This window comes from Moschus berezovskii, chromosome 2 (genome assembly GCF_049115385.1).
Source record: "Moschus berezovskii isolate FMDL1 chromosome 2, NW_MosBer_1.0, whole genome shotgun sequence".
NCBI lineage: Eukaryota > Metazoa > Chordata > Mammalia > Artiodactyla > Moschidae > Moschus > Moschus berezovskii.
The window spans coordinates 85,580,001-85,603,478 of record NC_142461.1 but is presented as its reverse complement, the minus strand read 5'-3'; the positions used below and the strand labels follow the sequence as shown (position 1 = coordinate 85,603,478).

General features: G+C 37.6%; 1 protein-coding gene across 6 annotated transcripts in view; it reads left to right on the top strand.

Annotated features, from left to right (window-relative positions):
- ZEB2 (zinc finger E-box binding homeobox 2) overlaps positions 1-23,478 on the top strand; it is a 139,541-nt gene that overhangs the window by 110,185 nt on the left and 5,878 nt on the right. For all 6 annotated transcript variants that reach the window (XM_055398252.2, XM_055398253.2, XM_088829238.1 and 3 more), the window contains 5 exons: positions 9,319-9,507; positions 10,201-10,415; positions 13,016-13,124; positions 14,041-16,010; positions 17,604-17,784. In XM_055398252.2, the coding sequence (XP_055254227.1) occupies positions 9,319-9,507; positions 10,201-10,415; positions 13,016-13,124; positions 14,041-16,010; positions 17,604-17,784 (2,664 nt within the window). The remainder of the gene's footprint in view (positions 1-9,318; positions 9,508-10,200; positions 10,416-13,015; positions 13,125-14,040; positions 16,011-17,603; positions 17,785-23,478) is intronic.

Here is a 23,478-nt window from a genome sequence, read left to right as displayed (position 1 = left end):
TGCATTGGCAGGCAGATTCTTTACCTCTGCACCACCTGGGAAGCCCAGGCACTGGGATACAAAGGTGAATAAGACCCTCTGTGCCTCTATTAGCTCGTGGGCATGTAAAGGGAAGATTATCATGTATGGGATAAATTCAACAATTGAGACATGCAGATGATATTCTGCATATAGAAGGAGGGCATGAGCTCAGATTGAGATGGGCAGAAAGGCTCTTTGACATAGAATTAATTCTGTGTTGTTTCCCAAACCACGTTCAGTTCAGTTCAGTTCAGTTCAGTCGCTCAGTCGTGTCCGACTCTCCACGACCCCATGAATCACAGCACGCCAGGCCTCCCTGTCCATCACCAACTCCCGGAGTTCACTCAAACTCATGTCCACAGAGTCGGTGATGCCATCCAGGCTTACTGAATGCCTTACTTAGCCAGGGAAGGCAGAGAACTGAATTCCTAGAGTAACAATTCTTAAACTAGGCGTGTATCAGAATCCCCAGAAGGGCTTATTAAAACACAGATGGCTGATTCCTGTCTGTCTGGGGGTGGACCCCAAGAATTTACATTTTGAACAAGTTCCCAAGTGATACTGATGCTGCTGACCTGGGGACCACATTTTGAAACCACTGTCCTGGAACGTCCTTAAGTGTCATGTGTCTCTACTGAAACCATATGGAAGAGAACTGACTTACCGGGCATAAACCTGTCTAAAATGTAATAAAATAGCTTGAGTCTTTTCAGTAATAAACCAATTCTAAAACTTTATATTTCACAGGTATATGAAAGGTAAACACATATTATCTAACTTGGGGATTTTTGTTTTAAAGGAGTGGTCTTACAGAGCCACCAAAACTATCGAAGTAAAAAAAAAAACAAAACCTCACTTTAAATTTAGACACTGTCTCCAGTTGGGCTGCTTCCTGCTGTTGGGGGAGGTATTTGATTCTGCAGACTACTACAGAGTTCCAACCCCTTGGAACTTTCTCTCCTGAAGCTCTTATACATGGGGAACACTCATTGGCATCTGAACATGTGTTCTCAGGAGAAAGCCATGTCAGAGCAGGCATGGAGAGACCAGTCCAGACACTGTACTAATTCGCAAGAAGAGAAGAAAGCTTTGTCACTTTTGACAAGACTTTTCTGGCTTTACACACACCTCTGTAGCAGCTGGAGGCTCTGTTGGGTAGCCCATGTGGCTATATAATAAGAAAAACATCATCTTCCTCAAGGTTGCTTGTAGATATTTGGTGCCAGTGTGCATTCTGTAAGCCTTCTGTAGAAAGTCATGCATCCATTTTTAATGATAAAATATGTATCCTACATTAATTAGTCAACTTTAGACAAAGTAGCCATGAGAATTTATATTCAACAAATGTGAATATGGGCTTTCTTTAAACTAAAAAATTCAATACAAATGACTAAATCAAAAGTAATTTTCTGTGTTTTCCTACCATTCAAAATGTTGTTTAAAGAGAGTTTATTTTTCAAAAAGATGACAGATATAGTTATCTAGATTCAGGTCCCTTTGCCTTGACATTTGAAGTGAGTAAAAGCAGGTATTATAAATGTGTGATTTCTGCTTTATACTAAGGAAGTGTGTATGTTTGCATTTGTTTTCCTCTGATATACATTTATGTATTTATGTCTGTGTATTTCAGAATCACACTCACTTTATGTACTTGTCTCTGAATATGGGAATCACAGAGTAGAAAAGCAGTTCTCAGTCACCATCACTGTGTTCTATGCCTATACACATGCTCTGGCATAGTAGGCACTCAATAATCAGTTACTCAACAAAGGGATGGATGAATGATTCTACTCAGTTTTTTATAGGTACTTGCTTCAGCTCTTCTGGACCCTCCAAAGTATTTTCTTTTCCAAAAGAATTATTGATTCATTTTGATATTTATTAAAATGGCTTAGCCTAATAGTCAAATATGTTTCTTCAATTTCTTAATGAATGTGAAATCATGCTGGGTTATAGACCAGTGTTAATAGGGCACCTGTCTTCCTACATGAACACATGCTTGTAACAAAGAAAGAAAATACATGGTGAGAGAATAAAAGTAAACAGAAGGGAACAGAAAAAGGAGATGGAACAAGTATCAAGGTCTCATTGTACGTTAACTACTTGTAAGCATATTAAGAATCTTAGGAGTTCTTTGGTGCTCCAGTGGTTAAGTCTGTGCTTCCAATGCAGGGGGCACAGGTTCAATCCCTGGTCAGCGAATTAAGATTCCGCATGCCATGGGGTATGGCTATAAAAAATAAAGAGTAATAAAAATAATTTTAGGAAAAGAAATACTTAAAAAAGAGTATTAAGAATCTTTACAAAATATTTATGAGGGGAACAGGAGTTGAATGATTTATTAAAGAGACCAATAAATATCTTTTATTTAGAGATTTAATTTCAAGAGGTTAATTGCTTGTTTTTAGACAGTAATTTGAAAAGTCAGTTCATGTTGGTATTTATCATTATCTATCAAAAATATTAATATCTAAGATAGACATAGGGTTTTTATGAAAATATTATTAATTAACAACATTAGTAAGAGTGATATTTGACATATTTACAAGAAATTTGAGCTTTTCTGACTTAAAGGGACTTAGAAAGTTACTCTAACAATATTAAAACACATTTGGCTATGAGGAAACATTTTTAATTAATGAAGTTCTTTTTTTGGACAGAGGAAAGTTTACCAGACATTAGGGAAGGCTGAGATATTTGCAAGACATAAGGGTAAATTTTAGGACTAAATGCAAAATCTCTGGAGAGGTATAGGAAGAAATTACTTGAGGTTTCTTATGAATTTTTGCTATGGCTTGATCATAAATACCATGCAAATATCCTTTGTCAGTGTGTTTTGGCAGTTCTTCCAAGGAGACAGAGGAGTGAAGAGGATTATAGAAAAACAGAAAAGAAAATGAGGTTGATTTTAGACTAGAAAAATGCAGTGAGGAATTTTATAACTTTCTAGCAAATTTTCTACCTCATCTCTGATTCTGCTATACAGTATTACAAAATCTTTGTAAAAAACAAAAATGCAGACTTCCAAATAGAATCAAAACAATTTCTTTCCCAACAGTTTTGAGAGTATCCAAAATTTAATTCCATCATTATTCTAGAATGGTAACAATCAGGGTGTTTAGGAGTCTAGGAGACTGAAGGACAACATAGCTTAAGGTAAAAGAGGGAAATTTTTTTGCTCACTGGGAGGATACAGGTGCCGATTGACCTCAGGGGTAAGTGTGGCTAGAAAACTGCTGTCACAGCTTGTCATCTTGTCTCTGCTTTTCTTTAGGTATCTGCTTCATTTTCTCTCTTCATAAATTTTCTTATTTTACATGGGATTTATCAGTTCTTTCATTCTACATCATATAGTTGTTCAGTTCAGTTCAGTTCAGTCACTCAGTCGTGTCCAACTCTTGGCGACCCCAAGAATCACAGCACGCCAGGCCTCCCTGTCCGTCACCAACTCCCAGAGTTCACTCAAACTCATGTCCATTGAGTCGGCGATGCAATCCAGCCATCTCATTCTCTGTCGTCCCCTTCTCCGCCCGCCCCCCATTCTTCCCAGCATCAGAGTCTTTTCCAGTGAGTCAACTCGTCGCATGAGGTGGCCAAAGTATTGCAGTTTCAGCTTTAGCATCAGTCCTTCCAATGAACACCCAGCATTGATCTCCTTTAGAATGGACTGGTTGGATCTCCCTGCAGTACAAGGGACTCTCAAGAGTCTTCTCCAACCCACAGTTCAAAAGCATCAATTCTTTGGCAATCAGCTTTCTTCACAGTCCAACTTTCACATCCACACATGACCACTGGAAAAACCATAGCTTTGACTAGACGGACCTTGGTTGGCAAAGTAATGTCTCTGCTTTTTAATATACTGTCTAGGTTGGTCATAACTTTCCTTCCAAGGAGTAAGCGTCTTTTAATTTCATGGCTACAATCAGCATCCGCAGTGATTTTGGAGCCCAAAAAAATAAAGTCTGACACTGTTTCCAGTTTCCCCATCTATTTCCCATGAAGTGATGGGACCAGATGCCATGATCTTCGTTTTCTGAATGTTGAGCTTCAAGCCAACCTTTTCACTCTCCTCTTTCACTTTCATCAAGAGGCTTTTGAGTTCCTCTTCACTTTCTGCCATAAGGGTGATGTCATCTGCATATCTGAGGTTATTGATATTTCTCCCGGCAATCTTGATTCCAGCTTGTGCTTCTTCCAGCCCAGCATTCCTCATGACGTACTCTACATATAAGTTAAATAAGCAGGGTGACAATATACAACCTTGACGTACTCCTTTTCCTATTTGGAACCAGTCTGTTGTTCCATGTCCAGTTCTAACTGTTGCTTCCTGACCTGCATACAGGTTTCTCAAGAGGCAGGTCAGGCGGTCTGGGATTCCCATCTCAGAATTTCCCACAGTTTATTGTGATCCACACAGTCAAAGGCTTTGGCATAGTCAATGAAGAAGAAATAGATGTTTTTCTGGAACTCTTGGTTTCTCCATGATCCAGCGGATGTTGGCAATTTGATCTCTGGTGCCTCTGCCTTTTCTAAAACCTGCTTGAACATCTGGAAGTTCACGGTTCACATATTGCTGAAGCCTGGCTTGGAGAATTTTGAGCATGACTTTACTAGCGTGTGAGATGAGTGCAGTTGTGCGGTAGTTTGAGCATTCTTTGGCATTGCCTTTCTTTGGGATTGGAATGAAGACTGACCTTTTCCAGTCCTGTGGCCACTGTTGAGTTTTCCAAATTTGCTGTCATATTGAGTACAGCACTTTCACAGCATCATCTTTCAGGATTTGAAATAGCTCAACTGGAAATCCATCACCTCCACTAGCTTTGTTCGTAGTGATGCCTTCTAAGGCCCACTTGATTTCGCATTCCAGGATGTCTGGCTCTAGGTGAGTGATCACACCATCGTGATTATCTGGGTCATGAAGATCTTTTTTGTACAGTTTTTCTGTGTATTCTTGCCACCTCTTCTTAATATCTTCTGCTTCTGTTAGGTCCATGCCATTTCTGTCCTTTATCGAGCCCATCTTTGAATGAAATGTCCCCTTGGAATCTCTAATTTTCTTGAAGAGATCTCTTGTTTTTCCTATTCCGTTGTTTTCCTCTATTTCTTTGCATTGATTGCTGAGGAAGGCTATAGTTGTAGTCACTTGGAAAATATAAATCTGCCTTGGTGCTCTCTTTGGAAACAAGTCCTAAAATCTTGGGAAAGGGACTGACTGAAACTCAGTGGGATTCTTGACTACCACTGGACCAATCATTGGTTTGACCTAGAGGACGGAGACCTAAGATCACTTCACTTCAGGTGCAGATTAATCCACTGGTTCTAGGGGAGCAGGATCATGCAACAACATGGCAGCTGCCTTGAGTACCATAAATCTTAGCAATAGAGACAGTGGGGAAACATCCCAAGCAAAGGAGAATGTTGTGGTACTGAGCAGAGAAACCATATACTAGTAACCATATGTTACTAGTATCCATAGCAAGATTAGGGAAAATCGCATTACATCCATGATGGTTATACCTAGTTCATAGAAGGCTAGACTCTAACCCACTTAAGTGACTCTAGATATTGAGATTTATAACTAATAGCATATCTATACCACAGGAAGAAAAATCCTGATAGAGCAGATAGATTGAAATGACTGGCTTTCTTCGCAAAACCCTTTTTGAATACTCCCCTGAGCCCTATCAAATTCTTGCAAGTACTTATGATCACGACTACACAGTTTATTGCATAATTGTTTTACAGTTACTTGAATAGTAGGTCTAAGTTCTACACCTAACATTTTTTAGAAGACTTCTGCACCAAGATTAGTGTTAAGGACATAATTTATTCCAGATTCATTCCGTAAATGATTCTTGAGTGCCTACTAATTTCTAGGCAATATATTTGATGCTCAGGCTACAAAGATGATCAAAGATGATCCTTAACAAGAGCACATAATTTGATATCTTTTGTCCCCATCACACTTGACATAGAAATCTAGTATGACCAGATTTGATTTACCGAATGAATTGACTCTCCAAATACCAGTTGTGTATCTAGATGCAGTTTAGTTTGCCTATCCAGAAAAATCAGAATTTTCCTCCCTTTTAAGCCGAAAGGCTATTAATGCAAATCCAATTGAATTTGCATTTGATTACATTTCTGATGGAAACATTCATATGCAAATAAAAATTCATGCAAAGATAGCCAGATAATTCAAATACTTGCTGAAATATCAGGATAAAATTAGGATGATATTAAATGTATATCTATCCATGTTTACTAGGTTACACTAAGGATCAAGTGGGACAATGTTCTTGAAAAATTAAAATAAATCGTGTTTTAAACATTTGACAATGTTTAACTAGATCTGAATTTAGAAAATCACTACCACCTTACTTTTACTGCCATGGTGCTAATAAAGAAGTCAATCCGATCAAATCAGTTAAGCTGTTCAAAAAAGGTTCATTTTGGATCCACACATTTTGTCCCCTTTATCTTTTCTTGTACTTAAAACAAAAGGTGACTTTTGATAGATCTGAAGTTATTTTGATGATCCAAAGCAATGAATAAATAGTTTGTGCAAGCTGGCATTTCCTTCATACCTCCCTAGTGACTTAATGGTGCAAATTAAATGACACCATCACACCACCAAGTATCCTTTGGAAAACATCCATGGCAGCATGAATAGATCAGAGGGAAAGTGATCTTAATCAATGTCTATATTCTACTTAGAAAAGATGTTAAGACTGAAGATTCTAAGTGAAGATTTAAGCAAAATTTCAAGATACAAAATCTTAATCTACTATTGCACTTTCCAAACCTCTATTTGAAGGAAATACAGGTCCTGGAATTAGACCATTGCTCTTATTAAAATTAACAGAAGTTAGAATGGCAAAAAAGAAACATTTAAGATCACAGTATTCAGATTGTTAGCACTTAGTTTAATAGTCTACAAAGTGTAATGCTCCCGGTTTCCTTTAATTTGATCCAATGTATTCATTCATAGTTTCAAATCTTTTTAAAATGCCTGTGCTTCCTGCGTTGCTGATGTCACTTAACCATCAAATTTGAAAAGCCTAAACTTAAGGAGAAGGCCAGAGAAGGCAATGGCAAGCCACTCCAGTACTCTTGCCTAGAAAATCGCATGGACAGAGGAGCCTGGTGGGCTGCAGTCCATGGGGTTGCTACTAGTCAGACACGACTGAGCGACTTCACTTTCACTTTTCACTTTCACACATTGGAGAAGGCAATGGCAACCCACTCCAGTGTTCTTGCCTGGAGAATCCCAGGGATGGCGGAGCCTGGTGGGCTACCATCTATGGGGTCACACAGAGTCGGACACGACTGAAGCGACTTAGCAGCAGCAGCAGCAAACCTAAGGGGGGTGGGGATCTTCACCATTCCCTCGTTGGCACATCCAAGCTTTCCCCAGATCTAATCCAACCACTTCTTATAATCTCCCTCACCATTTTTTTAACCTTTATCTTTTGCCCAATCAATGGTAAGAGACTCCTAACTGGTTTCCCTAACTTTCCTCTTCCTGCAGTCCCTATCATACTGTAACCGGTGTTGTCATTTGAAAATGCAGATAACCCATAATTTCACCCCATCATCTTTCCTGCTTGGTACCTTTCAGTGGCTTCCTGCTTCTCTTAGAATATCCAGATCCTTACCAGGACTGGCACATGCTGCAGGGTTTGGTCCCCACCTTCCTCTTTTCCCTTACATCAAGCTCGCTCTTTCTCTCCAGACTCTAGCAATGTCCTTTCAGATTCTGAAATGCTTCATGTTCTTTCCAGTCACCACTGTTCTACCCTAGCTTCTGAAGTTAGTTAACTTCATGCTTCTCAGTTAAGGCTTTCCTGATCTTCCAGACTCCATCAGTTCCCTGTCAAGTCCCCATGTTACTTCTGTAATGCCACCGTGTAACTTTCGTTCATACCACTTATTTTAGTTTATAATATTATATCTATTTTTGAGACAATAGCAGTTGTATTGGTCATTTTCATGGCTTCCTGACGAATGAGGTTGGATCTATTTTTTGCTTATCAAAACAAAACATGATACCTATCACATACCAGGCATTCAGTGAATACTTATTGATTAATGGAAGGTTCCACTTTCTAGTCTCCTCATAAACGTTCATAACAGTAAAAGTCAAAAATAAAAATTGACTGGCTTGCTTGAACATCACCCTGCCACAAATTGCCAGGGAGAATTAGGTTGACAAATATCAATACTATAGTATCTTTTGTGACAGAGAAGGTGAGATGAAGATTGTAGTGAGATCAAGGTTTACTGTCCTCAAAAACTATGAAAGTATGGCCGCACCATGGATTGTACTAGCAAAGGATTACTCTTCACTTACTTCTGGTAGACAACAATGTGGCACCCACTTTCCCAACACTGACTTACGCATAAAAGTTTTTACTTAGGATATTTAAGCCACGACTTATTTCAAAAACATAGCTAGTAGTTTCTAATATACAGTCTTGGGACACAAATTGCTAACATTGGTTTACACCTGTTATTCATGTCATGGGAACAAAGTCATAAAAGTTTAAGTCATATCAAAATCACATTGCAATATAGCCAGTTTCTTAACTCAATCTGTTGCTTTTTATTTCTATCAGTGTGAGCTTAATTTCATTTTCAGCAACTTTAAAGGATTGAGCTAAACACTGAAATTTTAAGAAAAGATAAACTCCAACATTCCTTGAATTTTTTTTAAACAAAGTCTCTTTATTGTCTATCCAGGAATATCCATCCTTCTACATATCTCTTGAACTGTATAGTCCTGGTGGTCTGTGATGATCAGAGAGTGGAGGGTTAAAAGCTTACATTTAGCAACAGAATGTATAGGTGGTTAGGAACGTTAAGTTTAGTGGACTATAAAAAATTAAATACACCTTTCTTTAAAAAAAGAAAGTTTTATATAGATTATTAAAGTAGCTTTGAGCTCATATTATCTCCCATGTTTATGGATTATAGAATATAGTTCTTCTTTTCATTTTCCCTGAAAAACATTTTAAAGTTTCTTTCATTCTTTGCAAAGCACACAGACTAGTCTTCAAGGAAGAGGAAACTAAACTATGCCTATTTAACTTAGAGCAAAGTGTCCTCTTTTTTTTAACATGTATTATGAGAATAACCATTTGATCAATAAGTGGTCATCAGCAGCACTTCCTACAAATAAACTAGGTATTTGTAGTCTTTTTTGCAAGTCCATGTGTCTTACAGTGATGTAGGCAGATGGAGGCTCCTGGGAAGAAGGCCCTGAAAAGACATTTCTTCTCCTTTTTACCATTTCAGTTAAGAATGCAAATTGCACATCAGACTTTGAGGAATACTTTGCCAAAAGAAAACTAGAGGAACGCGATGGTCATGCAGTCAGCATCGAAGAGTACCTTCAGCGCAGTGACACAGCCATCATTTACCCAGAAGCCCCTGAGGAGCTGTCTCGCCTTGGCACGCCAGAGGCCAATGGGCAGGAAGAAAATGGTGAGGCTGTAATTCATTTTTAGCCACGACGCTGACCTCTGCAGCTGTTACAATTACAAATGCACTACATGCCTGGGTGTTTACCTTAAAATTTGAAGAACAGCTGCAGAGGCATGGAATTTCATGAGCAAAGATTAGAACTGTAATTTTAGGGTATTGTGAAATTTTTTTGTCAGCAAATTTGTGTCATCTGTACATCCAATAAAGAACAAGAACAATTAGAGCCTATTTCTAAGAGATAAAAATATCTACATGGATTCCTGTCTTTCCGAAATATTTCACTTTTGAGGGGAAAAAAAAGTTTAGAGATTCTGACCCTCACCTTTTGTTCTTCTTTTCCATTACCCAAAAAGCTCCTTCACCCCATGAATCCCTGAGTCATCTGTGACTAAAGGTTTCCTACGAACTGTCAGTCACCTAAAGAGAATTTCCTCATTCATCAGCTGTTTAAATTTCCCCCCCAAAGGCTCCAGTAATTAATTAATTTTCCAGCGCAGTGTGAGCTGATGCCGACAAGTCTGTCCTGGGTGTGCAAGGGGACTGGCGTGCACGGAGGCCGCGTGCGCCGATGGCACCCTCGTGGAGCAGATTGCAGCGATTCCTGTCATGCCATCCCGGGCAGTCAGCCCATTAGCTGCCATTGATTTACTGACCTTTTGGCCTGCTTCTCTCCCTCTCGCCTCTCGGCTACAGACCTGCCACCTGGAACTCCAGATGCTTTTGCCCAACTGCTGACCTGCCCCTACTGCGACCGGGGCTACAAGCGCCTGACATCACTGAAGGAGCACATCAAGTACCGCCACGAGAAGAATGAGGAGAACTTTTCCTGCCCTCTGTGTAGCTACACGTTTGCCTACCGCACCCAGCTCGAGCGGCATATGGTGACGCACAAGCCAGGGACAGATCAGGTGGGGGGTTGGTTTTAAGTGATTTCTTTCTATAATAACCCCTTAGAGAAACGATATTGCTTTGATTGGCAATCATTATTAATTTTTCATGGCATTTTGAAGATGCAGATCTTTTAATGGTAATAGCTTTAATTGAGGTCTAAATGATTTTTTGATGGTCTCTTCTAATATGATTTAATAGTCTTATGTTCACGATCGAATGAGTGTGTTAATTTCTAATTTAGAAATTTTATTTGCACTTTAACTTGACTTTAGTTTCATTTTTATGTTCCACAAAAAGTGAATGAAATTGTAGCATTTTAATTATACATTATTAAACATCTCAGCAATTTTAATTCCATTTTTCACCTAGTTTTACTTAGTTTTTTTTTTTTTCATGTAAAAATCTAAGTCATAGTAAAAAAGCATGTATTCTTTCCATTGGTCACATAACCTCTTCAATTACTTAGGCTATTTTTACAAGCTGCTACTAGTTTATGAAATCTAATTAAGTGTTTTAAGGAAAATCAAAAAGCACATAATACATATGCATGCTTATATAAAATAAACTGTATTAATACTCAAATGTGTATATGCAATAAAAATGATCCTTTCTTGATATTCATATTTATTGCTAAATATTAAAATTACTCTGCCTTTTGGATTACTTGTGTTCAAAATAAAGACTCTATCTTCAGCAGTATAGCTTCTTAAATCCTTAAAATGATTGAATAGGTTTGATTCACAGTGTCCCTTAAATACTTTAGCAAAACTGCTTTTTCTGTCCTCCTGGTAGAGTTCACTGCAGATTGATATTATGAGGTGTTCGGATGGTAACAAAATTGATGTGCCTTAAGTCTCAATATTTGGCCCCACAGCTCTGGAATCACCCTATAAAAACCTTGACACCATATCTGTTTTTAAAATTATTGAACAAGATATTCTCTAAAATTCTTACAGGCTTTATTTTCTTTGAATAAGGAAAATGAGAATAAGAAAACACAATCAAGCAATGGCAATGATACTGGATTATGGAATTTCATTATTTTGAGAAAATAGCTCATGTAAATAATTTCATTTATATCTCATTGAACTTGTCACCTGCGTGTTTTCCCAAGTTCAGTTGTAAAAACCGCGCTTGCATAGTTACACTTACGTAACAGTTTCTCTCCCCTTGCTTATATACACAAAAACTCCAGGAAAAAAAAAAAGTGCCTAGATATTTATCTAGCATAACTGCTTTAAATTTCACATGCAGAAGTGTGATTGTGCTGGCGCATTATGAATGGTAGCTTTGGTGTTGAAAAGTCCCCTCATTTGCTCATGGCATTTACAATTAGTAAATTAAAATGATTGTATCATATTAACAGTGGCACAACTAAAGTTTATAGTAGTCCTCTGAGGGCTGTGGGGGGAGACAAAGCAGCTGTTGCTGTTTGTTTATGCAACTCAGCAACATATGAGCGCTGGTCCCTCAATGGCGCTCGGCGGGCTGGGCTCCGCTTGATCTTTGAAGGTTGCTGCTGTTTGAACAAACCTCCCTGTGTCCCATGTAACACCATCTGTCTCACTAGGAATGTGGGAAGATTCAGCACACCCTAGCAGTTGTCATACCGTTTCTGTACTGTCTTTTTTGCAAAAGGCTTTTGTGTCATTGCTGCTTGAAAAAGGCTGGCCTCCTACCTTGAACATCCAGAGTGGATGACTGTATTTCTTTCTTTCTTTTTTTTTTTTTCAGAATTCTAAGTCACAGTGCTTTTTTTCCCTTGTTCAAAAAGGTCAGCTGTGTTTGATTATATCTTTGCTGCTTTTAACTTGTCTTTTCAGCAAACTTTTTTTCTTTTTCGTCCCTACTCCCTAGCACACTACTAAAAAGGAAAATGACAGGTCGTTGAAGTCTTTCCTACTGGCCTGTGATAAAACTGCTCAAGCAGTTCTAGCCTAAGATGTTGTCTCTTACATTTGATAATGAATCAAATCTTACACGCAACATCTCAGGAAAAATAGGGTTTATATTTGTTACCAGCACTGTGAATGAGGTATTTAAACATGCTTATCATGTAATAAACTATTTATAATCAAGGATTTTTTAATTTATGTGGGATTTTTTTTCTTTCTTCTTTAAAACTAGTATTGCTTCAGTATAAGATATGCTTTTACCTCAATACAGAAAAGAGAAAATGAGTTATTTGTGTGCGGAGTTCTTTGGGGAGACTAGGATTTTGAGTATAATATTTATTTTTTTCCTTGACAAAATCATTGCGTTCCAACAGGGAATCTTCAGATTTTAGAATCTGCAGTAAACACAGAGAGCCACAAACATCTTTGCAATTATGCTTTCTCATCTCCAACGGCTCAGAGAAACATTTTGGAAAAGAGACTACAGAGATAATTCTAAAGCAAGTGTTGGATGCTCATGTGAAAGCACTTTTTTTTTATTTGTTCCAATTTTATTGCCAACATTATCACTTTTATTGCAACTCTGAAAGACTGGGCAAATAAATAAACATGCACTCAAACCTTTTGGCCTGTCTGAAAATAGAGGCCTTTTAAAAGTATTTGTAACAAATTTCCTTTGTTCCTTCTGCACAAAACTGATGTCAGTCTTTCTCCTTTTATAGCACCAAATGCTGACCCAAGGAGCAGGTAATCGCAAGTTCAAATGCACAGAGTGTGGCAAGGCCTTCAAATATAAACACCATCTGAAGGAACACCTGCGAATCCACAGTGGTGAGTAGTAGAGGAGCTGGTGCTTGGTTTTGCATTTTGTTTCATTAGGAGCATTTCTAAAGATCATATAAAATGTACACAATCCTGTTTGTAGTGTTTTAGAACTACACATTTATGTCATAAGCTTTGTGCGCCCACTGTGTCTTTGTGAGCTTTACAGTACCACCAATAGCACTGCTAATAAGAGGAGGAGTGCTTACACTTCTTGAAAACTGCACGTGTTTTGCCTTCCTGTGAAATCTAGAGGCTCCTTTTTGTCCTTTAAAATGTTTTGACCTGAAGAAACTCAGCTGGCAAATTCTGAAGGATATTCATTTTCTGATACCCAAACTTAAAAGAAGAATGTGGAAGAATTTTGGATAAGAACTTTTGTATGATAAGTGTTCCTTGATTCCTGAAAGCTGTATTTTCAGAACAACATCTTACCACTGAGATTTCTTCTTTATAACTATTTTGATAGCGCTGCCAAGCATTTTATTACCAAATTGGATGCTATTCAAAGGACTGGTTGGATTGGTAGAATCAATGGGATCTTCACAGAGTTGATTAAAGCCATGGCTACACTTCCCTTTAAATACTGTGACATCTTTATTGTGCTATTGACCACACATTAATCTAACACTCTGTTTAAATAGGAGGCTGCCGATGGCAAGACAAGATTTTGGATCTTGGCTGAAAAAGGCACAGATAGCCCTCACCTTCCACTGCTAACATCTTGAATTATGTCCTCCCAGGGTAGATAAAGCCTAGAAACAGCTATAGCCACATAATTCTAATCTAAGCACCTAGAATGTAGAGGTGCCCCATTGTGTTCCTTTCCTTTGCTTGCACAGATTCTTGCCTGGGTAGATGATTGTAATTGTTGCCCCATCAAAAAGAAAAAAAAAAGTAACATTAATTTTAATTGTCATTTTAGGTGAAAAACCGTACGAGTGCCCCAACTGCAAGAAACGTTTCTCCCATTCTGGTTCCTACAGTTCACACATCAGCAGCAAGAAATGTATTGGTTTAATTTCTGTAAATGGCCGAATGAGAAACAATATCAAGACAGGTTCTTCTCCTAATTCTGTTTCTTCTTCTCCTACTAATTCGGCCATTACCCAGTTAAGAAACAAATTGGAGAATGGAAAACCACTTAGTATGTCTGAACAGACAGGCTTACTTAAAATTAAAACAGAACCACTAGACTTCAATGACTATAAAGTTCTTATGGCCACACATGGGTTTAGTGGCACTAGTCCTTTTATAAATGGTGCACTTGGAGCCACCAGCCCTTTAGGAGTTCATCCGTCTGCTCAGAGTCCAATGCAGCACTTAGGTGTAGGGATGGAAGCCCCTTTACTTGGATTTCCCACAATGAATAGTAATTTAAGCGAGGTACAAAAGGTTCTACAGATTGTGGACAACACAGTTTCCAGACAAAAAATGGACTGCAAGGCTGAAGAAATTTCCAAGTTGAAAGGTTATCACATGAAGGATCCATGCTCTCAACCTGAGGAACAGGGAGTTACTTCTCCTAATATTCCACCCGTAGGTCTTCCAGTAGTGAGTCATAATGGTGCCACTAAAAGTATTATTGACTACACGTTAGAAAAAGTCAATGAAGCCAAAGCTTGCCTCCAGAGCTTGACTACTGACTCAAGGAGACAGATCAGTAATATAAAGAAAGAGAAGCTACGTACTTTAATAGATTTGGTCACCGATGACAAAATGATTGAGAACCACAACATATCCACTCCATTCTCCTGCCAGTTCTGTAAGGAAAGTTTTCCTGGCCCCATTCCTTTGCATCAGCATGAACGTTACCTTTGTAAGATGAATGAAGAGATCAAGGCAGTCCTGCAACCCCATGAAAACATAGTCCCCAACAAAGCCGGAGTTTTTGTTGATAATAAAGCCCTCCTCTTGTCATCTGTACTTTCTGAGAAAGGAATGACAAGCCCCATCAACCCATACAAGGACCACATGTCTGTACTTAAAGCATATTATGCTATGAACATGGAGCCCAACTCTGATGAACTGCTGAAAATTTCCATTGCTGTGGGCCTTCCTCAGGAATTTGTGAAAGAATGGTTTGAGCAACGAAAAGTCTACCAGTACTCAAATTCCAGGTCACCATCACTGGAAAGGAACTCCAAGCCGTTAGCTCCCAACAGTAACCCTCCCACAAAAGACTCTTTATTACCCAGGTCTCCCGTAAAACCCATGGACTCCATAACATCACCATCTATAGCAGAACTCCACAACAGTGTTACGAATTGTGACCCTCCTCTCAGGCTAACGAAACCTTCCCATTTTACCAATATTAAACCAGTTGAAAAATTGGACCACTCAAGGAGTAATACTCCTTCTCCCTTAAATCTTTCCTCCACATCTTCTAAAAACTCCCACAGTAGTTCTTACACTCCAAACAGCTTCTCATCTGAGGAGCTCCAGGCTGAGCCTTTGGACCTGTCATTACCAAAACAAATGAAAGAACCCAAAAGTATTATAGCCACAAAGAACAAAACGAAAGTTGGCAGCATAAATTTAGACCACAACAGTGTTTCTTCGTCATCTGAAAACTCAGATGAGCCTCTGAACTTGACTTTTATAAAGAAGGAGTTTTCAAATTCAAATAATCTGGACAGCAAAAGTGCTAACCCAGTGTTCGGCATGAACCCGTTTAGTGCCAAACCTCTCTACACAGCTCTTCCTCCGCAAAGCGCTTTCCCCCCTGCCACTTTCATGCCACCAGTCCAGACTAGTATCCCTGGACTGCGACCATACCCAGGACTGGATCAGATGAGCTTCCTACCACACATGGCCTATACTTACCCAACTGGAGCAGCTACTTTTGCTGACATGCAGCAAAGGAGAAAGTACCAGCGGAAACCAGGATTTCAGGTAACGGGATATTTTTTTAATCAGAAGAGAGGAGGTGAAAATTATATCACTTATGTGTATGTAGGAAAATATCTTAGTGGAAAAAAATCTAATGCCGTGTTCTCAGCAGAAATAGAAGAGTGGGTTTGAACTTGAAGCTAAAACTGAGTGGGCTAGACAAACGGAGAAACAGTGGGACCTTTTGCTATCAGGCAATTGTGCCTTAAGAAAAGATAAAAAGCTTAATATTTATCATTAAGGTTTATTTACACTGATCCATCTGCTTTCAGAATTATATGCTGATATGAGTATTTGGGGGGTTTCCCTGATAGCTCAGATGGTAAAGAATCTGCACGCAGTGCAGGAGACCTCAGTTCAATCCCTGGATTGGGAAGATCCCCTAGAGAAGGGAAAGGCTACCCACACCAGTATTCTGGCCTGGAGAATTCCATGGACTGTACAGATCTTGGGGTCGCAGAGTCAGACATGACTGAGTGACTTTCACTTCACATCATGAGTCTTTTGTAGGACTTACATAGAGGCTAAACGTTAACATTTATGACAGTCACATACTTTTAGAGATGCTCACAATTTGCAATAATACATATGTGAATTTGATGTGCACTTGGTTTCGTAAAGAATAGTTTATTTGGAACAGTATTTTTATAAATATTTTGTACCTTCCACATGACTTCCTTTGTATTTTTTAAGCTAGTAAATAATTTATGGTTTTTCAAATATAAAAGCATGTATGTTTTAACATCATGGAGTAAAATCCCTGTTTACAAAATAGGAGCATAAGTAGCAGTGCACCTCTGTAACAGCTGTTCCAGTATTCCAATTTATAGTACATCTGCCCTCTTTGTAAATGTATTTAAGCCTATTTAATCTTCTCTAATATTAATTAGTGCAAACGTAGTCTAAGAAAAGTGAACTGTGGGCTAGCAAATGGAAATGTATGTTATCATGCAAGTTTTCACTCCTTTGGATCAAGACAAAATAAATATCAAGAAATTTAATAATTTACTGATCCACATTCATTATTGCTCAGTGCTGAAGGCTGTTTTAACATAGATAGAACATTGATAAAAAGTGTTATTAATATTCCCTATTTCAAATTAGAAAATTAAATATAAAAATATAGCTCGAGGCCTTTAGTTGGTAGACATACATTTAAATAGATTGCATAATAATAACATTTTGTACCTAAATATAAAATTCAATTAAAATGGGGTTTCTGCAGCTACAGATCATTTCTAAAGTTAAGCACACTGGAAAATACACAAATTCTGATGTTTAATTCTCACTCACAGATATTTCCTGATAGAAAGAAAATTAAGGAATATGGGGAAGTTTATGTTTTTCTCACCTTCAGAGTTGACCATTTTCTATCCTTGAAAAACAAGCTCTACCACCTAGGATGTGGTAGAGAAGGTTTATATTTTTGTTGAAATGTGAACCCTCATATATTGTTTATGGAAAGTAACAGTTTCTAAGAACTAGATGGATTCATAGAGAGCACTTCTGAGATTCTCCAAATGTCAGCCGATACAAAGTTGTTTGTTATAAACACAAAGAGAAGCGACTGTGTTGAACTATGTGATTATATCACAGGGAGAATTGCTTGATGGAGCACAAGACTACATGTCAGGCCTAGATGACATGACAGACTCCGACTCCTGTCTGTCTCGAAAGAAGATCAAGAAGACAGAGAGTGGCATGTATGCATGTGACTTATGTGACAAGACATTCCAGAAAAGCAGTTCCCTTCTGCGACATAAATACGAACACACAGGTATGAGTGACTTTGACTAGCTAGTTAGAGCTTCCCGGCCTGCTGTACATTTCATAATATTTAATGAGTACACTTGTGCAACATAAGATGTAGCATATGCTGATACCTTCAACAAGGAAGAAATAATGCTTTTGCCTAGCTCAGTAGGACTTTTTTGTTGCCTGTTTATTGGATCATTCATGTGTTTATGAGCCTGCTTGTCTTATATTTTTCGAGTTAGTCTATATACCAAATTCACAATCCTGTCAAAGATGTATTTAAATGGCCAGGGCAACGAAATGACATGACACAAGCCAACTACAGAAAATATCTTCAAATTCTTAAGCTGTGATGAACCTATATGTGGAAAAATTGAACAATAAAAAATTCAGTCAATGCTGTATTTGTTTCATCATCAAAACATCAAGTAAGCCATAATTGGGGGGGGCTGGTATTCAGTTTGGTTTTTACAAATTGGCCATATTTTGAATAAACTAAAAATGTTAGTACTGTGAAAGAAAAGACATAAGTGAATAATAGGCCAAATGAGCTACTGAAATTACTGATATTTGGAAGACTAAAATACAACTTTCTAAGTGTAGATTATTTCTTTCCGATTCATGCATTCCTCTTTAGGAAGAATTAAACAGGGTTGACGAGATAGCCTGATTTTTCCCTATAAGGAGAGAGTGAATGGCTTAATTTTTCAAAAGAAAGCCAAGGGCCATAAGAAGAAGCAGTATTAGTTCCCGAAATCCAAGATCTGATCTGCTATGTGCTGGAGCCACACCTGTGTTCCCTTCCTCCTTCCCTCTCCCACCCTTAACCAAAAAATAGCTCTGCTTCATCCCTGTTCTTAATCCATCTCCAGCTTTTCTCCACCAGAAATGTGGTATGCTGCACTGGGCCTAGGTGGGAAAAGAAAGAATGAAGGATTGCAACCAAAATACTGATGGCTGGAAATTATAGGAAGATTCTCATTTTAAACCATGATGTCTAGTATCAAACATTTTTAAAATATAGAGGAAAAAAATTAACCTAACATAAATGCTTTTGGGGGAAAAGTGATGAAGACGCAAAAAAGAAAAACAAAGAAAAGGGAATGTGAATACTTCCTGTCACATTTTGACCGTCTAAATCCATAGTACCCTTTTTAGTGATTGAAAACCATCCTTGGGAAGCATTTGTACTGTCACCTTCCCTTATTCCTTACTGGGCATGGGACAGAGGCAGCACAAGTGAACACAGTCACCTGAGGGTGGGGAAAAGTTGGATGAGTTTTGCAGCATTAAACATTGAGGGTATTTGTGAAAAGAACAAGGCTGATAAATAACAGCGCTCTTATTTCAACCAACCCAGTTTTCTTTTTTTCAATTGATGCTAATTGCTATTATTTTGAAAATTCTACTAGTGATACTTTAAGCAACCTAATTTGAATAGCAAATCCCAATAGTTTTGATACTTGTGTGACATAATTCAGTGTTTGAAATGTCACAGTTTTCTTACATTTGTCTTTTATGATATATATCAATAGATATTTTCTTTAGTACCAAGTCCTATTTATGTATTATAGATTAAATATATTTTCATACCTAAATTTACCTTAATATCTTAATCAACCTCAAATATATTTTGTATTTCATTATTCAGCTACAGTAAGCACATGATTGAAGGCATCTTTCCCTCTCTGATTGGTTTTATTATATGAACATACGCAAACTCTATCATTTACTACATGGTGAGTGCAAAACTTTTAGTGAGGGCTGTTATACATATTGACATCCAGCCAAAACCTTTATTTCTTACAAATTAGTCCATAAAATCCAAGGTGTATAGATAGTTGAGAGACACCAAAGTTGACAAACACAAATATGCATAATCAATTGAAAAATATACTATACTAAAAAAATGTTCTGTTCCTTTAAGATGTGAGAAAATTAGCTGCCTAGAAACATTGCCCAGCAACAAGATGCTAACCATACAATGATTTCTATAACTTGTGATTAATTATCCTCCTGTTGGCTTCCCAGCTTGTCAAGTTTCCACTGTGTTAACTTTTTTGGTCTCTTGACCAAACATCTCATGACATTTTCTACTGTCAATGTATTAGGTTCTATCAAAGTGAAGTTCTTCATGAATTTTCTATCACTATGATATATGTGGAAATTTAGTTCACTTTCCTTCCTAACTGGGCTCCACAAGCCTTTTATTTGTTTATGTTAAGCACTAGTAATACTTTGAGAATGTGTTAAAAAGAAAATTATAAGTGAGAACAATCTTTGGGCTGATTGATTCTAAGGTTGGGAAATGAAATTGAATGGTCATATGACTATGTGTTGATTATGAATATGTCATTGATAAAGTGTATTTGTTACATCTGTCTACAATTTAACTTATAAAATAGTTTAAATTAAGAAGAAAATTATGAGCTACTTATTTTCAAGATCCTGTGCTCTTTTACCTCGGCCTGTTTATTTCCTAAGCAGACACCAAAAATAATAATCCTTAATTATCCTACCAATGGCTCATTGCTTGCTTGCTTTTCCTGGAAATTGGGACTGGGACAGAGGAAGAAAACCCTACATAAATGTTGATTTCAATAGAATTAATTGTCACAAACAAGGATTGAGAAATAAAAAAATCGGAAACTCTTGTTAAGCACTGTAAAGAATTCACGTATTAAAAAAAAAGAATTCACTTAAATTCCACTATAATTTAAATCTGACATCTATTGAGTACTTTCTCTATTGAGAAAGGTAGGTGCTCTTAAACCCATTTTATTTAGAAAAGTAATAAAAAAATGTTTCTACTTTTGAGTGAAGTTAAAATTTCAAATTACCCAGTCAATTTTGTTTCTCAGTTACATGATAATCTTCTTCATACCACAGACATTTCATTTATTAATTTCAGTTATTCTGTCAGGTGAATCATGAACCTTGATATTAGAGGAAAAAAAAACTTACCCTGTGAAAGTTTTTACTTACTCAATATCAGTTTGGATGTTTTTTTCTGAATTTTGTTCATGTGGAAACTTAATTCCAGGACATCTTAATTTGAATCAGGTAAACCAATGAAGCAATTTAAAAAGAGATAAATGGCCAAGTTATTTCCTATTTAAACCGAATGTATTAAATGCTTACCAGTGAAATTTCTGGAGATTAATAAAATATTTAGTGCAAAATTAGTAGAATATTTAGTGCAATTCTAAAACTCCTGCTCTCAAATTCTGTCTTTGGCATGACATAATAGCTTAACATTTTATTCTTTTAGGTTTTTGGTTCATAATGTAGAATTAATGTATTTTAATATAAGCACACAATTTATGATCAAAAGGACTCCCTTAAAATTAACCGCCTGTAACTATCAAATATCTATGGGCTACACCGGTGCCTCAGGGGTAAATAATTCACCTGCAGTGCAGGAGACACAGGAGACGTGGGTTCGATCCCTGAGTCAGGAAGATCCCCTGGAGGAGGGAATGGCAACCCACTCCAGTACACTTGCCTGGAAAATCCCATGTTCAGAGAAGCCTGGCAGGGTACCATCCACAGGGTCGCAAAGAGTCAGACACAACTGAAGTGACTAAGAATGAGCACACATCAAACATCTATATCTTAAAGACTTCAGTTCAGTGGGCATCCCCAAAGCATATCTAACAGGCCTTGAACTTGTCCTTGAGAATGCTCGTTCAGGACATTGCTCTGTGTTTTGTTCCTTTGGAAAAGAGAGAGCCATATCAACTGTGATGTTTGTTCACAATTATTCACACAACTGATCCATGTAGTGAACTAACCAATCAACATTTCTGTGCCCTTGAATTTCTGAGACATTGAGGTTGCAAGACAGTTCTGCCCACGTGCACTGTAGCAACTAAAGAACCAAGAAAGTTTTTAGTTTTTATCTGCAATTTCTCTTCTCTCCATTCAGATTCATTTCTTCCATGTACTTTGCTCCTGATACATGCATCTTGCTTACAACTTGGGACATTACTGAACGTGTACTAATAAATACAAATAAAAATATCAAACATTCATTGAGTGCTTACTATGTGCAGTCCTTGAACTAAACATTTTACCTACATTGTCTCCTTCACTCTGTGTCCAGTCTACAAGTTAGGTCCCCAAATGATTTCCCTATTACCAGCAAGGACGTTACTCCTCAGAGGGAGAGGTTAACATGCCTGAGGCTACACAGCAGGTCTTAAAAGATGGATTTGAACCTGGGATTTGAACTGAACTCTAGAATCCCTCTTCCCTATCTAACTCTGCACCACCCTGGCTCTGTGAATGAATTACCACTGTCAGAATCATCTTATCCTAGCTCCTAATAGCATTTTTTTAAAGGTCCAAATAAAATACACACAAGAGAGATCAAATTCATATACAGCAACTTGAGGTTTTCTGGAAGGCAAAACCTCTGTCTTTTTCCCAAACGCACTTCTGCTTCCTGTTAAATTACCTTCCCACCCGGTGGTCTTGTCAAGTGAAAAAGCATACTCCTTTTCCAAACTCTTGGCACTCCATTGACATTCTCTTCTCTGTTATCTACTTTACCTCATTCAATACATCTTTTCCAAAAGTTAAGTTCTTGTGTGGTTTGAATTACAGTTTTTTTCTTCAGACTATTAGCTGCCTTGAAACAGATTACTAGAATCTTCTTTATTTCCAATACTTTCTAATTTTTCCTCTTACAGATAAATAATTTCTTCCTACTCTAATATTGGGGTTTACCACATTTTATCACTTAATTTATCCTAGATGTTACAATAAGATAAAGATCATTAATGAACTAACATAGAGCAGCCAACAGCATTTTCTAAATAGTAGCATGCCCCAGAGGCATTCAATAACATTATTCAAGATATTTGATTACTAATTGAGATTATATATCACCATATACCTGAATACGTGAAGTGTGTAGAATGGATTCCTAATCTGAATGTCACTTAGCAAATGAAAATGGTATTGGATCTACTCATGCTGGTTTTCGATTTGCTGAAATGCCAATTTGTATTAGGAAATATAAGCACATAACTTCATGTATGTTATGATGATACATACAGCTCTTCATGACACATTTCTGACTTTAATTCTGGAGCATCAGTCTGATAAATTTTTTTGTCAGTTCTATTTTGGAAATAAACTTTTAAGTATGGCAACTATGGAAGGTGTTGAAGGCATTCCAGTGCTATTTGTGGCCTGGAATCAACCAGATGTGTTTAGGCTTGGCACCAGTTTCAAGTTCCAAACACTGGTTAGAAACTGCCTGGAATGCCAAAGGAAATACAGCATTCTCTAGCTGAAGAGTATTTTAACACTCAACAAGTGGCTGACATCTCATGGAAAACTTTAGAGGGAAAACACTGTTTGGGTTAGTTCAGCCTCCATGACATCTATCTTTCTGCTTTATGTTTTCAAATGATTTCTTCTCTAATTTGTATTCTTAGAAGCATATGGCTGATAAGACATTCTTAACATCATCTTTCCTCTATTCCTGCTCCTGCCTGACTTGGCAGTTTGCTCCTGTTTGAGCTGTAAAGCCCATTTCCAAAGCAATCATTTATGCTGTAACAAGCAGAGGGTGTATATGGCAAAGTCAGCGATGATGCCATCTTGATCATTTTTATACAAGTCCTTGTTTTTAAAAATGTACAGAAAAGAATTACCTGAATACTACGTGCTTATGCACAAGAAATTTCTTGTGCAGTAGAACATT